This window comes from Columba livia, chromosome 23 (assembly GCF_036013475.1).
Source record: "Columba livia isolate bColLiv1 breed racing homer chromosome 23, bColLiv1.pat.W.v2, whole genome shotgun sequence".
Taxonomy (NCBI): domain Eukaryota; kingdom Metazoa; phylum Chordata; class Aves; order Columbiformes; family Columbidae; genus Columba; species Columba livia.
In genome coordinates this window covers 4736570-4752869 of record NC_088624.1, presented here as the reverse complement: position 1 = coordinate 4752869, position 16300 = coordinate 4736570, and the positions used below count along the sequence as shown (strand labels likewise).

At 50.1% G+C, this 16300-nt stretch overlaps 2 protein-coding genes across 2 annotated transcripts in view; one reads left to right on the top strand and one right to left on the bottom strand.

Annotated features, from left to right (window-relative positions):
• Window positions 1-16300, top strand: part of MEIOC (meiosis specific with coiled-coil domain) — a 40059-nt gene that overhangs the window by 8359 nt on the left and 15400 nt on the right. The window contains exons 6-8 of the mRNA XM_065039884.1: window positions 806-940; window positions 3209-3389; window positions 5667-7245. Coding sequence (XP_064895956.1) covers window positions 806-940; window positions 3209-3389; window positions 5667-5875 — 525 coding nt within the window. The 3' untranslated portion in view covers window positions 5876-7245. Of the gene's footprint in view, window positions 1-805; window positions 941-3208; window positions 3390-5666 lie in introns of the transcript that reaches the window.
• CCDC43 (coiled-coil domain containing 43) lies at window positions 9523-16026 on the bottom strand. Its single transcript, XM_065039887.1, has 5 exons — window positions 15809-16026; window positions 14354-14441; window positions 12518-12653; window positions 11531-11589; window positions 9523-10770 (listed from the first exon to the last, which is right to left on the bottom strand). Exons 1-5 carry the CDS (start codon window positions 15986-15988, stop codon window positions 10583-10585), a joined length of 651 nt encoding a protein of 216 aa, XP_064895959.1. The 5' UTR covers window positions 15989-16026; the 3' UTR covers window positions 9523-10582.

Here is a 16300-nt window from a genome sequence, read left to right as displayed (position 1 = left end):
GAAGAGGCTTTTTTTCCCTCAGAATTGGAGGCTGAAGAAGGGTAATATTAAAACACCTGAGCTAAAAGCTTCAGGTAGTTGTGTATGGGCTCGAATTGAGGAGACGGATGTTGAGGGTTCCATAGAAACGTGCAACAGAGAAAGAGTTGGCGGGGATGTGGTGGAGAAAATGAGGCCGCAGTTCTATGAGGATCCCACTGCAAGACAATCCAAGAAATTAAAAATAGATTTAGCTACATATTGGTAGGGCTGTTGCAGAATGACGAAACAACAGGGGGAGATTGAAATTTGAAGTCGTGCAGTCGGGTTTCGAAGTAATTTTCTGATGGCTGAATAACATATTATTCATTTTAACAACATTTTTTTAAAAAGCTTCCTGTAGTTATATCCCTACAAAATTTAGGTTAATTGCTGACTTAAACCATTTTCTTCTAGTTTAGGGGGTGAGGTCCCCATCTCTTTGCTCATTTTTTTGCCTTGTAATTCTAACTTGCCTTCATTTTATTTACAGGCAAAATTAGTACAGGCTGTAGTCAGAGTGTGAGGAGACATAACGCTTCTGAAACACTTTCTAGTCCATAATTACTTTAGTTGAACTGCTTTGAATAAAATGGTTGTTCAAACAGGTGATTGTCTTCCCAAATGATTAAATCCTAAATGCCTGAATCCTCATTATCTGCTTTAAAAAAAATCCAAAACCCTAAGGGAAAGAAATAATACATCTGATATTTTTTCTGGTTTCTGTAATAATGCTCATTTGGCAGCTTTACATTCTTCAGGAGATAATTCTTTTGTTTGCCTGCAGACTGAATCAGCTCTCGCTAAGAATTTCCAAGGGAAAAAGGTTTCCAGTGCGAACAACACTCCGATTCCAAGGCTGACATCGAACCCATCAAGAGTTGATCGCTTAATTGTGGATCAGCTACGTGAACAAGCCAGAGTGAGTTGTAGGACTTAATAGTTTTGGGGTTGTTTTTAACTTATCACACAGAACTTAGAGTTCAGTATATGTTCAGCTTTTCCCAAAATAGCTTTGTTCTTAAATGCTCTGCAGGGAATAATATCTCAGCAGTCCCTGCTGGAGTATCTACAGCTCTGGTTCGCTGCTGCTGTTACCAGGGAGCCCCCGGCACCGCTGGGGCTCACAATGACACCGGCCGTGCCAGGACTGGGGTTCCCAGCACAAAGCCTGCCTGAGACACCAGAATCCAGTTGTGTAGTCCAACATTTGCACAGCTCTAAAATGTGCTTGCCAGCTTGGCGGAGAAATGTTCACTGTAGATTTGTAGACCCTATTAGAGGTGGTATTTGTGGGGAAAAAAGGAAGTTTGTATCAATTTGATACATATTTGCTCGAGAATCTTGTGTTTTTTTTAATGCAGAATGGTTATTTGTTGCAACTTCAGCCTGAATTTCTATGTTTGTAGTTTGCTGCTTAAGCCAATCAGTTTGTACCCATTGCCCCTTGTCCTATCACTGGTTGTCACCGAGAAGAGCCTGGCTCCATCCTCATGACACTCACTCTTATTTATAAACATTAATGGTCACCCCTCAGTCTCCTCTTCTCCAATTAGAGCCCCAGCTCCCTCAGCCTTTCAAAAAATGAACAGAAAGTTGCCTGTGTACAAAAGTCCAGCATGCTCTAACCTCCACTCGTACAGCAAGACAGACGTCTAGATTCAGGCCCCCTTCCAGAACTGTGGCCTCTACCCTTGGGTTGGATTCTGCACAGTAAGATCTACTGATATAGACAACCCATCAAGATGGAGATTTACTCCCTAACGCCAATGCAGTGCAAAGGCAAGCTCATTAATAAAGTCTAGATCCACTCAGTTCAGCCTGTTTCAACATCCTCTTCCTCCCAAAGGAGGATGTGAAGGAACTAGAAAGGCATCAATGGCTACGCTTGTCTGTGAACACCGTCCCACGAGCCAGCTCACAGCAATCACCATGAGCAGCTCCAGCTGAAGGGGAGGAGAACCAGGACAGCCACAGAACAGCCATTAGGGCAACAACTGAGGCCACCAGATCCTCTTCCTCACCTGTAGGGTGAGCGTGCCTGGTGTGTTCTGAGCCACCGTGGCTCTATGTGCAGGATTGTACTGCTTCAGGAGCTGCAGCGTGTGCAGAACTCTGGAGGCAGAGCAGAGGGAGCAGGTGGACCAAGCAGAGACAGCCGGGGCTGATCGGGCTCTTCCGAGGCCGAGAGGCTGGAGCTGGGGTGTTCAGGCTGCAGGAGGAGAAGTGTGTGCTGGAAGCGCGGAGCTGAGGCCTCTCCCTGCGAGGGATTAAAGCAGCAGCTGTTCTGGGAAATGCTGGTTCTTGGAGGAACTGGCACAGCTGAGCTCAGCTGCCCTGGGCAGGGGTGTGAGCAGCAGGGGTGTGAGCGGCAGCTTTTCCTATTGGCTTCATGCAGGTGAACTAAGCCATGGAGTCACGGCTGAAATCTGTCTGCAACTGCCTGGTTTTGCTTGTAGGGTGAAAAGCGTGTTTGTAGCTCAGTGTTTGCTTTTTAAACTACTGTTTTATGAACGCCAAAAGAAGAACAGTGTTAGGATTATTCTGCTATCAGGTGGCTTGCCTGTCCTTGTCTTAGTACTTTAAAACTGCACCTAAAAAGGGCTTAATCTTCTATAGGCATTTGAGGAACCAAACTTCAGGGTGTGGAGCCTCAAACACTTGTTAGGTAGCAACCAAAAAGTAACATTCGAGATGCTCAGAAGCACAGTGGGGCTGTTGAACCTGGATTCTAACATCAAAAAGCTCAGTGATGGCCAAAGAGAAGCACTGGTACAAAAGTTCAAGTGGAAGCTGAGCTGGCTGAATCCGGGGTTAACTCTTCATAGTGTGCAGCATCTAGTTAAATGCTCTTGGTGGTCACACACCATGCAAATTGTCATGGAACGGCTCCTGTTGCGCAGTTGTCTCAAAGCTTTATATATCCGTTGTTAACTAGTAAGCTGGGTGTGCTAAAGTTTGGGTATCTGAGCTTTGCTGTTGTGCTGTGCACACCCAGGTATCCTACAGCTTTGGGTTTGGAGAAGAAGAAATCCTAGGTAAGAATTTAACTCCTTCCACTGTAACTTTATGAACTGTTCTCAAAAGGAAGTAATGGTTGTCATTAATCTCTTCTTCTAATCTAGTTAATTGTCTTGTAAGTCTAGCTGAGTGTAGCTTGAACTCCTGTAACGTGTAAAATGTTCATTAGGTTGTGACTTTACTGGGAAAAATGGAGCGTCTTCGCAGTTCTCCCCTCCACGCCAACATTTCCACCGCTCTTGAGAAGCACCTGGAGGTGATTCACGTCGTGCAGTCGCGTAGGAAGGATGAAATCGTAAATGCTTCCAATCGGCAGAGGCAAGGAGCGCCCAGGTGCCAGGATGACAGAGGTATAACCACACTTAGGTACTTTCTTAAGGTAGTTCAAAAATTCTACACATATCACAAGTCTGTTAAATAAAGTGTGAGGGGTTTTGTATTAAAGTTTTATATTTCAGTGTGTAAAGCAGTGAGGAAGGCGGAGTGTATGGGGTGTAGGTGGTGGTTGTGAGAGGACACTAAAGCTGGGGTTTAAAGATAAATGGGTCAAATCAACTTGGAGTGCATTTATTAATACATTAAAAAGCAATGGAAAGGTAGTGGGGTTTTCTTTTGTGATGCAGTTTGGGACTGGAGACGATGTTACGTTATTGCCTCTTTTTTCTCCCCACCCCTCCCACTCCTGTTCCCGTCACCCTCCAGCCCTGTCCCTATTTCTGTGTAGAACTTGGTGCCATCTGTGACTCGACAGCCTTGTGTTATTGATGGATTTCCTCTTCAAGCATGTTCTGTCCTAAATCGACATAAAACACAATCTTTGGGATGGATACGCAAAAATATACTGGTGTGAATGGTTATATTTTTAATGGTATCTTAATGGTATATATGCAGAATATTCAGCTTAATCTTTCACCAGTGCTCGGGCAGAATGGCGGATCCCCTCCTACATGTGAAGAAGAATAAATTCTGCTGTCATTGATGCTCTGACCTGCTTTGTGTTGGAAACTTGCTTAATTCTCAGAGCTTCATTCTGTTTGCTTCCTGCCTCTCCTTCAGCAACTGAATTTGATGGATTATTTTACTCCTTTGCGGTGTCCCATCATACAGTTCTCTAATTCTCAAGTTTACTTCAAAAGATACATTATAATGATTTTTCTTTTCACCTGTTCACCCTTATTCCTGTTTCTCTTTCCCTGGATTGAAGATTATGTGACTTGTTCAGAGCAGAGGGGGCGGGTGTGTTGAAACCCATGAAAATAATTGTTGCCGGCTTTACTGGTGCTGCTGCTTCACACCAGTGAGATCTTTGGGAAGGAGAAGCTGTCAGACCTCGTGATATCTGTCTTACCAGACAGGACCTGTCTGTGTCCTCTACCCAGGAAGTTTTAAACAAAATCCAATGAAGTTCTGGAAGAGAGAATGATCAGGAAAAGGGTTTTAGGGAGTGCCGTCCGTCACCCAACCAACCACAGAGCTGCCTGACCAGAGCTCTGCTCTGAGCCTGCCCTAGATTTAGTTTACAGGCCCTTTGAGGAGGATGTAGGTGTTACAGATCATCTTCAAAGACCTTTGTAATGTCTGTAACTCTAGGGCTCTGCATTCAGCTGAAGACTTTAAAACAATTCTAAGTTATTACTGGGGGGTTTTCCCCTCAATTGGTAGTGACCCAAATTTCAACCACTTCTTGCAGCTTTGAGATGCACGTTATGTGAACATCACTTCTTCCTTAGCTTCTTCTAGATAGTCCATATGACACCATTCCTGTGGTCTCTTCCCGATTCCACAAAGTTTGGTGCAGAAATTGGAATTTTGAATACACAGGAGCCTCTAATCACATCTTCCCGCTCTGTCCTATATTTCTCTGGAGTTTTCTGTCCAAATTACCTTCTCAAATACTTTGCATGGCTGATATTTGTGTTGGACAAGTGGATTTTCTCCACCATTACCTCCATCAGTTTTCCATACCCAGCTGGTTGGCTGTGGGAGCGACAGAGGAGCTGGAGCAGGAGGAGGCGGGAGGGACGGCCCAAAGGGTTTCACAGAAACACGCAAGTTCCGACTGAAAACTCTGGTATCTTGAAGAATTTGGTTCTTCACACACAGGCTGGAATTGAAATCAAAGTATTATCTAAGTGCTGTTGAATAATTAGACCACTGCACCACTTCTCTTGAGCTGAAAGTAGTGGCTTTTAGCAAATTTTTGCACATCTGTAGGCACATAAAATGCCATAAACGAGCTGTTCCTTCACCTGGCTTAAGAATTTTGTGGTGAGATGGGCAAAGGATCCGCTGGGTGGGTCTGGGGGTGCTGCTGGGAACGTTTGGTTCGCACAGGACGGGGGAGACGCCTTTGGTGTGTGTGAACACAGAACAGCAGCACAACCAGAGCTCCTGCTGACAGGTGACACTACCGAGGAGCTTCAGAAAATAAATACCTAAACCCCATATATTCTTTGTACAAGGGCCTAAAACTTTCTTAGATTCAATTTTTATAACCTTACAAAGAGCCAGACACAAAATCCAACACTAAAAGGGCTTACAAGTTGTGCTGGTTTGAGGTGAATTAATCCCGATGAACAGACTCGCTGTGCTATAATAACGACTAAAACGCCGTTTCCTCCCCACAGATGTGTTTGCTCTCGCTTTGGCAATTAAAGAGATGAGCGTAGCGACGCGCAAAGCGCGGACGACTCTGTGGTGCGCGTTCCAGATGACATTACCGAAATCTCCGCCCGCAAAACCGGAGCAGGAGAAAACTCTTCAAGAAACAGCGCAGCCGGAAGGAAAACCGGGTGAAAACAGCATCAACCAGCGCGCTGAGGCGAACAAGCACTAACCGACCTGCGGCCTGTGTGTGCGAGAGGTGACACGCTCATTCTTTTTAATTACTTGTAAAGTTTGAATGACTAATATTCCTATTTAAAGCTGTATCTTGAGAAAGTTGCATTTGCTTTAAGGGCTCTTGGGTTCTAAACTGTTGGCGTGACAGGCAGCGTCGCTATGTTGGAAAGGCAAACTGGTGAATGTTAACTTAAAAAAGAATCAGATTACTTGAATAACACCTTGGCTGTTAATTAATTTCGGCAGGTGAACCCTGGTGTACAACTCTTGCGATAAGTTGTTTTAGTTTTGCTTTAGGAAGCACGTTTTAAAATAATGATTCTTGAAGACTGGAGTCGTAACGGGGTGTCCGCTCGGTATCAGAGAAGATTGTGATGTAAAAATGGTTTCCTTATCAAACTAATACCTGGAGACAGGAGGAAAAAAAAGCTAAGAATACCCAATATTCATGTAAAATTAAATATTTAAAATATCAATATTTATGAATTTGAGATTTTAGAATCTGAGTTTTGGAAGGGAGATGCACCAGGTTCTGCTGAATGACTGGAACGGCAGAATCGCTGTTGTGAAACCATGCAAGTTAGTAAACGTCTGCAAATCATTTGGGCGTGCTCTTGGGGGGAAAAATAGACAAAAAAGAACCTGTTTTAAAGTATTTAAACATAATCAAAATATGACATGCACACAGGATGATCCTCTCAAAAGTTGTGCAGCATCTGAAATAATGAGCCTTGTTTTTAATACCCTCGCTTGAAAATTTGAGGAGGTATCACAAAGTTCTGAAATTCGGGTTTTCTTAAAGTTCAGTCTTTTCGCTGGTTTGGTTTGAAATTTGGTTGGCGTATTTTAGACTTATTAGTTGACCTCTGCGTTTTCGACAGCTCTTAATCCTTGGTGTTTATCTGCATTTCTTAATCTGTATGGAATAGAAGTAACTTATTTGCTGATCCGAAACAGTCGCATTATGTGGCTCAGGAGATCCGGGGTTTTAACACTTGTAGCATCGCGTTTATAATGTGTGGATTAAATTTATTCAGCTGTCCTTGCCTAGATACCCTGATATTTTAAATGTCTGTGTTCTTCCTACTCGTGGAAATCGCACCACATAAATTGTCGTGAGATGATGTGAGAAACTGAACGAGAATGCAGCAGAGAGCGGAGAAACTGTGTCGATCACTGAAAGGACCGAAATCCTGCCGGGGGGAGTTTGGGGCAGGAGAACGAGGTACGATCCGCACAGCACAGGTCACTGCCTGAACGTTTGTTAAGTTGAGCCTAGGACGCGTTGATGTTAAAAGCAAAACTGTACTGACTTAGTCTGGTAGGCAATAAATGAGCTTTTGTTGAAGAGCGGTTGTTGTGCGGTTGTCTTCATGGCCTCGGTTCCTGGAACTGGATCTGTTAATTGTCATTTTCAGTTAATTATTGAGGTCTGGTCGGAGGTTGTTGGAAGAGTCAGCGATCACTGGGGCAGATCTGATCGAGTAGTTAATTTATTGAGCTCTGGTAAATAAATCCAGGTGTGTAAAATATTGAGTAAGTACAAGTGGATTGTCGGTCAATGCTCTACTGTTTACTAGACATAAAGTCAGTAGGGGATATAAAAATTGTGTGAGCTTACACTACTTGACTTAAATGTTCCATGTGTGCAAGAAAAGTCACTTACCAAGCTGGGCTGAGTCGGGATCTTGGCCTGGAGGGTCACCCTGAGCGACCCCCCTGCTCACAGAGACAAGACCCAACGGACCCAATGGCTGCGGAGCTTGTCTGCTCTGCTCACGCAGCTTCGGTCGCGTGTCAGCTCAGTCTGCGGCCAAACCGTTGGTTTGGGTGCTGAGCTCTCTGGGATGCCCCGTGCAAGAGGGTTCCCATCGGTCAGGCTGAGCATCTGTCCGGACCAGCAATCTGTGCGTTCAGACAGGAGCGTGTCCATCACAGCTGGAGCACAATGCGATACCCAAATTACTCCTTTGTAGAGAGAAATGAGTGTAACTTAGATAAACCAAGGGAAAAATGTCATTAGTGCACTGAATCCAGTGGTGAATTTTTTTCCCCTGTAAGTATCTCATTCATTACAAGCTCTGTGCTGTTGGAAGAAACTTTTGCTGTCATTTCAGTATCTGCACTAGAAATCTCAGGAGTCTGGAGTATCCTGCTCCACGGATGGTTGTGGTTCTGCCCTGCTCCAGGACGGTGCCTTCTGCCCTGGAGTTGGACCTTCCCCGGCTCCTGTTCCCTGTCCCCACAAGGGCCTTTAGTCGCTGGCCGAACACAAGAACCACACGCCCTGTGCTGGGATGGGGAGCCCGGGGGTGAGCGGTACCGGCAAAGGTGACAAACCGGGCTGGGACGGGGAGCCTGGGGCTGCGCTTGTGACTGCGCCCTGGGGAGATCCAGACACGCTTTGGAAATAAAACACCCTTTGGAAATGCAGACTCCCTTCAGAAATCCAGCATGCTGTGCTGAGCGGGCAGGTTTTGGGGTGGTGCACAGAAACAGCCTTTCGTCCCTTGGCTCTGGAGCTCGGCAGCCGGCAGAGGGGCTTCAGGGACTGTAGTGAGCAGGTCAAGGCAGCTGCATCCTCTGCACCTTCACAACCCCAGGTGTCAAGACATGAGCTGTGCTCTGGGGCGCTGGCAGCCACACAGGGGCAGCTCCAGCCCCGGTGCGTGTTCCGCTCGGCAGTTGAGCTTTGGGGAAGCTCAGGACCAGGTCACTAGTGCCAGTGTCGGAATGCGGGAGGGTGGCTGGTGCTGCCAGAGCAACCGCGGTGCAAGTGGAGGTGTCGGCTCACCCTAGAGACCCACCTTGATGCAGGGGTTGAGCCGCAGCCCCGTCCCTCAGGCAGCCCCCCATCCAGGGCTGCCAAAGGGCTCCGGCTCACAGAGGAAGCAGGATCTGGCCCGTGGTGCTGGGGTTTGTGACACTGTCCCACCACAGCCACCCCCGCTGCCCTGTCCCAAAGTGGCAGCTGCGTGGACACCCTGAGAGGAGGTGAGAAAGATGGTGAGGGGCTGGAGCACAAGTGTGATGGAGCGGCTGAGGGACCTGGGGGGTTCAGCTGGAGAACAGGAGCTGAGGGGAGACCTTCTGATCTCTGAACTGCCTGAAAGGAGCTTGGAGCCAGGGGGGTCGGGCTCTGCTCCCCAGGAACAAGCGCCAGGAGCAGAGGAAACGGCCTCAAGTTGTGCCAGGGGAGGCTGAGGTTGGATGTGGGAACAATTTCTTCCCCAAAGGGCTGTGGGGCATTGGAACAGGCTGCCCAGGGCAGTGCTGGAGTCACCATCCCTGGAGGGCTGGACAGATGGACATGAGGTTCTCAGGACATGGGGCAGTGCCAGGGGTGGGTTATGGTTGGACTCGATGATCCTGAGGGTCTCTTCCAACTGAAATGATTCTATGAAATGGTGCTGCCGGACCTGAGGGACAGGAAGGCAGCCCTGGGGACACACACAGCCCCGGGGAGGGAGGCACCACAGCCTTAGAAAATGAGGCGTGAATAAATTAGGACCAGCACCGCGGCACCAAGTCGGCCCTCAGAAATCGTGCTGTGGGGTATAGGGAAACGGACGACGCAGGACAGGTCAGAAGGGAGCCCCAAACCGCAGTCACCAACGTTCGCTCAGACAGAGAGGAACCTGCTTCTTGGCCAACCAGTTTTATTATTCAATCCGGAGCTAAAGCACTGCGACACACGCTGGCAGCAGCAGCTGAGCAGGAGGCAGCCCCTCGACCAGGAGCTGCGGAGAACACACAGCAGCGCGGGGGGAAGCACGGCGGCTCCTCCTTCACGCGCAGGTTACGGAATTTAGTGTCACAGAAAAGGCTGGAAGCAGCAGGTACCGAGCGCTTTGGGGCGAGAGCAGCATTCGGGTGAGAGCGACCGCTGTGGCCACTAACGCACCCAACCCCGGCAACTGCTGGAGAGTAACAGTCAGCACAGACCCACCCGGAACATGGGGAGCACCGTTGCCCAGCCACCGGCACCGAGTCTGAAAACAGCATTAAGGACTCGACCATTTCGCTACCGCTGCGGCTGATGCTCAAACCAACGCGACGTTTCCCTTGCGAGAGCCCGTGGGTGACGCAGTCTCGGAGCTGCAACTCATCTATATTTCATAGCGTTTCCTTTCTCCTGCTGCACAACAGCACTTAACTGAGATCAGCTCCAACCCGGCGCCCTCGGCTCAGCCAGAACCAAGACGGAGCCTTGTTCTTGGCAGCAAAAACACAGCTATTTGCAAATACATTTTTCAAGGCTAGTGTAAATAAATTCACATTCACCCCATAGCAGCATGTTCTTAGTTACACCTCAGAAAGGGGCTCTGCTGTTCTCGAATCGTAACTCGCTGTTGCTGCAAACCAAGGATGCAGCCAGCGCGGAGCCTCCCTCCTACGTGTCGTTCTGCTTCAAGTGGTTAGAAGTAAAAATCCATCAATTTTTAAAACACGGACAGAATCACTTCACCGTTCTTTGGTACAGACATTGGCCACAATAACCGACTGGGACATGACAGCACAAGCACATGGCACGTTCGGGTTTAGGAGGTGCTTGCAATTTCTTTTCTGCTATGTTAAATAAAAAAACAAAACAAAGGAAACGCCACTCGCCAGCCACGTGCCCAGAATTTCTGCTGCTTTTTAAACACACACCATATTCATAATTAATTTTACCCCTCCAGAGTCCAGCTGGAAACCCCAGCTATCGCTTCCGCTCGCCTTTTTGTGTCCTTTTCTTCTCCTTCTCCTTCCGCTCCTGCTTGGCCAGCTTGTCCTTCTCGCGCTGCAGTTTGTCTTGCTCTTTCTTCTTCTGGAACTCGTCTCGCAGCAGCTCCCGCTCCAGCTTCCTGGCGTTCAGCACGTCCTCCACGTTGGTGTTGCGGAACAGCGCTGGGCCGCGTTAAGGGCAGACAACGCTCGGGCTCTGCAGCTCTGAACTGGACCCTGGTTCTGTTCTCCCGTCCCCTTCACTTCTGGCTTCCTCACAGGTGAGGAATTTAGGAATGAGAAAGAAAAAGGAACGAAAAATAACACTTATGGTACAGCTTCCTCGAGTGGCTTCGCTACAGCTGGGTATATGATGTATATTTTTACATTAATGTGCATGTAACCGCAGCTGCTCCCTCTTCCTCACGACCATCAATAGTGTAGGGACAATAACTGAGGCTTCACTTTTAATTACATGATAGAACCTGCCAGCTGGTGAGCTCAAGGAACCTCCCAAATTATAGTGTTGAGAGAGTTGGTCCTTGTTCACCATTAAAGTTCAGGCCTAACGAGTTTCAAGGTAATTTTGTTTCTCTTGCACTTTTAATAATCCCTGAGGTGATTTACCTCTCCGGACGCCAGTATAACATTAAGCTGATGTTGTGGGATAATTATCCTTATGGATAAGAGCGTTCTGTGAAGCTTCAGAGAGGGTGGAAAACGGGAAGGAGTAAAGAGAAGGGCAGGAAGGGTCTGAGCTGTGCGCACAGAGCAGGGGACCTCTGATTTCATTCCAGGCAAGGTCAGGATACGAGAAAAGATAAATGAGTCATCAAAAAGGTGGCCCTGAAGAACCAGCGAGTATCGACACGGAGTAGGAGCGATGGGAAACCCCCCGTGGAAGCTGCCGCCCTGCCGAACAGCCTGGGAGCTCAAAGGATACATTTCTCTGATCCAATATTCACTGCTGTCGCTGTCGATCCATCCTGTTCATCCTCACCGGTGAGAGAATTAAGGAAACACGGACATCAGGAATGAATTTGTGCCTCGGCGCAGTCACAACTCAAAACACGTCAAATAACAATTTTATGGAGCCACGAGGAAGAAGCTGAACCCCCACGTGGACAACTGAGGACCAGACGAGCACGAACACCCAGCAGAGCGCCCGCTGGGCCAGCGCCAGGGCCGGCTCCCTCCTGTTCAACCTCGCTCCCCAAGGGAGAGCTCGTTCCTCAGCTCTGCAGAGGGAACTTGAAACCCGTCCACCCTACACACGCTCTCTCCAAAGAGGATCTTTTCGGCAGATTTCTCATAAGAAAGAGAGAAATTCAATACATTTACTACTGTGCACGGAGGTGATTCGCTCCCGTTCTGCATCACACCCGGGCTGGGCAAACCTTCCCCAGCCCCGCGTGTGTTGGGGGGGAGCGTGGAAATGGCAGAGAAATGTCCCCAAAGGAGTGTCTGCTCATGGAACCTCACAAACCAGGAGCTTCCCAGCTTCTTCCCCATGGAAGTTATTCTGTCAGAGGATCACAGGATCACTTGGATTGGAAAAGACCCTCAGGATCATCAGTTCCAGCTGTTCCCCACCGCTGTCCCTGCCCCATGTCCTGAGAACCTCATGTCCGTCTGTCCAGCCCTCCAGGGATGGTGACTCCAGCACTGCCCTGGGCAGCCTGTTCCAATGCCCCACAGCCCTTTGGGGAAGAAATTGTTCCCACATCCAACCTCAACCTCCCCTGGCGCAACTTGAGGCCGTTTCCTCTGCTCCTGGCGCTTGTTCCTGGGGAGCAGAGCCCGACCCCCCCCACCTCTTATGCAGATGAAGATTGAAAACTCTCCCCAGTTCTCCCCACCAGCCACTGCAAAGACATTTTTAGCAAGCCCTTCAAAGCAGCGAGTCTCACGTGGCTCAGGAAAAGGATATTCCTCCTCATCCGTCACGTTGGCGTACTGGGCCAGGAGGGCGGCTTTCCTCTGCTTCTCCTCCTGGGACACCTCCCTGGGCTTCACCACGATGCGCGCCTGCTTCTCCATCACGCTGGTGAGCGCCTGGATCTCGTCTGGCGAGGAGAAGGTCAGAGCACCGCTCAGGCCCTGCTCGTGCCACCCGCGGTCCCCAAAGCGCCGTCACAGGCTGTGTCTGTCTGTGGGGAGGCAGCCGGCCCGGGGGACAAGTGCCTCAAGATAAAGGGAGAAGCTTCACCCCAAAATACCCCCCTGCTCCTCCCAGGAGCCTCGTCGCAAGGGGACCGGTGGTGCTGTCACCGCGTGGAGCGCGACAGAGCGGCTGTTTTGGGGAATTCAACCCAAAACGCGAGCACGGGAGCTGCTGAGCTGTCGCGGTGACGTGACACCGGCTGCCGCTGTCACACACGATCCTTCCTGCATCAGGGGGAGTTTCCCCATGAAACTCTGAAATCACTGAGGTAATGAAAATCCGTTTCACTCCAAACTGCGTTATCTTCTGGGTAAAAGTGGCCAAATTCAGTTAACCACGCACTTAAAACCACTTCTGATAGAAATTACGAAAACCCACAGCGACCAATGGCTTTAATGCTCTTTCTCTTCTCCCTCCCCAGGGAACAAACAGCTCATTTCCCTTTTAACGCTGCCCACTTCTTAAAATGACATTTGGGGTTTGGAAAGAATTTAACAACTTATCCTCAGGATTCTGTTATTCTAACTAGATATTGATTTCACCAGGAATTTGAATTTCGCCTTTTATGGAATGGCAGTGAAACAATTAAACGCTCGTGTTTTGAACGAGGCGGCTCTGAGGACACGTCCCGCTGCCTTTTTTCCGTGACAACAAAAATCCCCGTGGGTATTGCTGCTCTGCAGTTCCAACCGCTGTCCCCAAAAGAGGGATTGATTTTATTTAACGTACAGAACAGCGGAATTGGGCTTCAGTGAATCCTGAAAAGCCGCCGAGCTGCTGTGCGGTTCATCTACAGAGAGGAGGGCAGCGATATATGTGAAAAGCTGAACTTTAGATAAGAAATATATAAGCAAGGCGTCACGGTAAGGGCTCGCTGTTTCTAAAATTACAATATTGTTTGCAACCCGAACCACTAAAACAAAAGGGACGTTACGTTGTCGGTCCGTGCGGTTGGAAGGTTATTAATTGATCCTCCAAGCAGGGTGTGACTTGCTGGTGCAGCAGAGCAGCCCCCCCAGGAATGAGGGGGAGGGAGATGAATTCAGAGAGGGAACAACAAACTGGGGGTCGTGTATGTGACTGGGCAGGAGCAGCAGCCTCAGAGCATCCCCTGCATTCATGGGGGGGAAAAAAGGGCAGTTTAAAGAGATTTTGGAAAAGGAAAATCAGGATGTTTTCCTGATGTGCGCTGGGACCTTCTCCTGGGTAAGCAGCGGCAGCTCCAGCGCTATAAAGACATTTCCTTCCCAAACTGGAGTAAATTTACGTAGTGCAGGCGTTTTACACCATAACCACCCGTCCCCATCACTGCGTCGTTAGCGTTTAACCGAGAGAAAGCCCAGGTGTGTTGCAAAAGGGAATTTTAAAAATCCTCCAGAAAAAAAAATATATATAAATGAGCTTTTTATCTGCAGGATTACGAGCCCAAGGAGCAGAACGCTGGGGACAGCCGGCAGTGAAACTACTCATCCTCCTTTTGTGTTTCAGGACAAATAAGCAGCAATAAGAAACAAGTCGGATCTGCAAACGTATTGGTTTGAACTCCTAACGGGACCAACATGTTGATAAGGTCCCACAAAGGACCCACGCGTGCGGCACTACCTTCTTTCTTCTCCACGGCGTCAACAACCTGAGACTCAGACCACTTCTCGACCAGCTCCCTGCACACATCGCTCAGGAGATCTTCTTCCTAGGAGAGGAAAAGAGACTTCTCAGCCTTGGAACAAAGTCGGTCTGCTCTAAAAGAGCACGAATCAGATACAAGAAATACCGGGAATCTGAAGCGATAGAGGTGTTCACGCAAAACCTACGTGTTGAACGCACACCTGGGACGGTACAAATCATGGAACACACTTATTGTTGACACGGCTCAGGACCAAGAAGCACGAGGCGTCGCGGCCGCCAGCTCCAGCTCTGCCCGCACCGGTGACACCCCCGTGTCACCGCCTTAGCTCCTCCTGCGACAGCAACACCGCGGGCACACAGCGGCTGTTCAGGTGCAACAGCGCTACAAACACCAACGAAACGCACCCGGGGACTCTTGGCTCTAGAAATGTGCGGCCCAGCCTCATCTATGCTCTGGAGCACAGTGCGCCAAGGGCACCTCTGAGAATGAGAAACATGGAGCTGAAACCACCGTGGTGGTGCTGACAGGAGCTGGGGTGTGTGAGGAACAGTGTGAGCTGCAGGTCAGGGAGGGGAATCCTCCCCCTCTGCTCTGCCCTGGGGAGGAACAACCCCCAGCACCAGCACAGGTTGGGGGGACCTGCTGGGAAGCAGCTCTGCAGAGGGACCTGGGAGTTCTGGTCAACAACAGTGACCGTGAGTCACCAATGTGCCCGTGTGGCCAAGAGGCCAATGGGACCTGGGGTGTGTGAGGAAGAGTGTGGGCAGCAGGTCAGGGAGGGGAATCCTCCCCCTCTGCTCTGCCCTGGGGAGGCCACATCTGCACAACTGGGGCCAGTGCTGGGCTCCCCAGTTTGAGAAGGACACGGAACCACTGCAGAGAGTCCAGGGAGGGACACAAAGATGCTGAGGGCTCTGGAGCATCTTTGTGATGGGGAGACACTGAGAGAGCTGGGGCTGTTGAGCTGGAGAAGAGAAGCTGAGAGGGATCTGCTCAGTGGATCAATAGCTCAGGGTGGGTGTCAGAGGATGGACCAGACTCTGTTCAGTGGTGCCCAACGCCAGGGTGAGGGGCAACGGGCACAGACTGAAACACAGGAGGCTCCATCTGAACACGAGGAGAAACTTCTTCCCTTTGCGGTGCCAGAGCCTGGCCCAGGCTGCCCAGAGCGGGTGTGGAGTCTCCTGCTCTGAGACATTCAAACCCCCTGGGATCCTGTGTGATCTGCCTGTGAGGGTTGGACAGAGACGAGGGTTCTCAGGACACGGGGCAGTGCCAGGGGTGGGTTACAGTCAGACTCAATGATATTAACAGTGTCTTCCAAACAAAATGACCCTGTGACTCTACAACCCCAGCTGTTCCCCCGCCGCGCCCCGGGGCTCATCCCGGCCCGCCCGCCGGTGCCCGGTCCCTGCCGCCTCGTCCCTCACCAGGCAGGCGGCCAGGACGCCCCGGAGCGCCTCCAGCCGCTCCTCGTCGCTCTCCTCCCCGCGGAGCAGCCCCTCGATGTACGCCCCGTACACGGCGCGGTCCAGGCCCAGCGCGTCCAGCCGCCCCGCCAGCCAGGCCGCGAACGCGCCCCCCGCCGCCTGCCCGCCGGGCGCCGCCATCTTGGACCCGCGGCCGCCGCCACCGCGCGTGCGCACGGGGCCGCCTGGCAGGAGAGCGGCGGGGCGGGGACGGCGGCCGCGGGGGACAAACTTGTGGAAGCGCCTGCGGGAGAGCGGCCGCGCTCAACAATTACAGAGTCGTTTTAGTTGGAAAAGACCCTCAAGATCATCGAGTCCAACCGTTCCCCACCCCTGGCACTGCCCCGTGTCCTGAGAACCTCATGTCCGTCTGTCCAGCCCTCCAGGGATGGTGACTCCAGCACTGCCCTGGGCAGCCTGTTCCAATGCCCCACAGCCCTTTGGGGAAGAAAT

Bases quoted from the DNA above. Each gene is read 5' to 3' on its own strand.
- CCDC43 (XM_065039887.1), bottom strand. From the start codon at position 15,988: ATGGCGGCGCCCGGCGGGCAGGCGGCGGGGGGCGCGTTCGCGGCCTGG. The intron at 14,442-15,808 runs GTGAGGGACGAG...TTCCTCTCCTAG, and splicing joins GCGTCCTGGCCGCCTGCCTG to GAAGAAGATCTCCTGAGCGA. The intron at 12,654-14,353 runs GTAGTGCCGCAC...TCTCCTCGCCAG, and splicing joins CGCCGTGGAGAAGAAAGAAG to ACGAGATCCAGGCGCTCACC.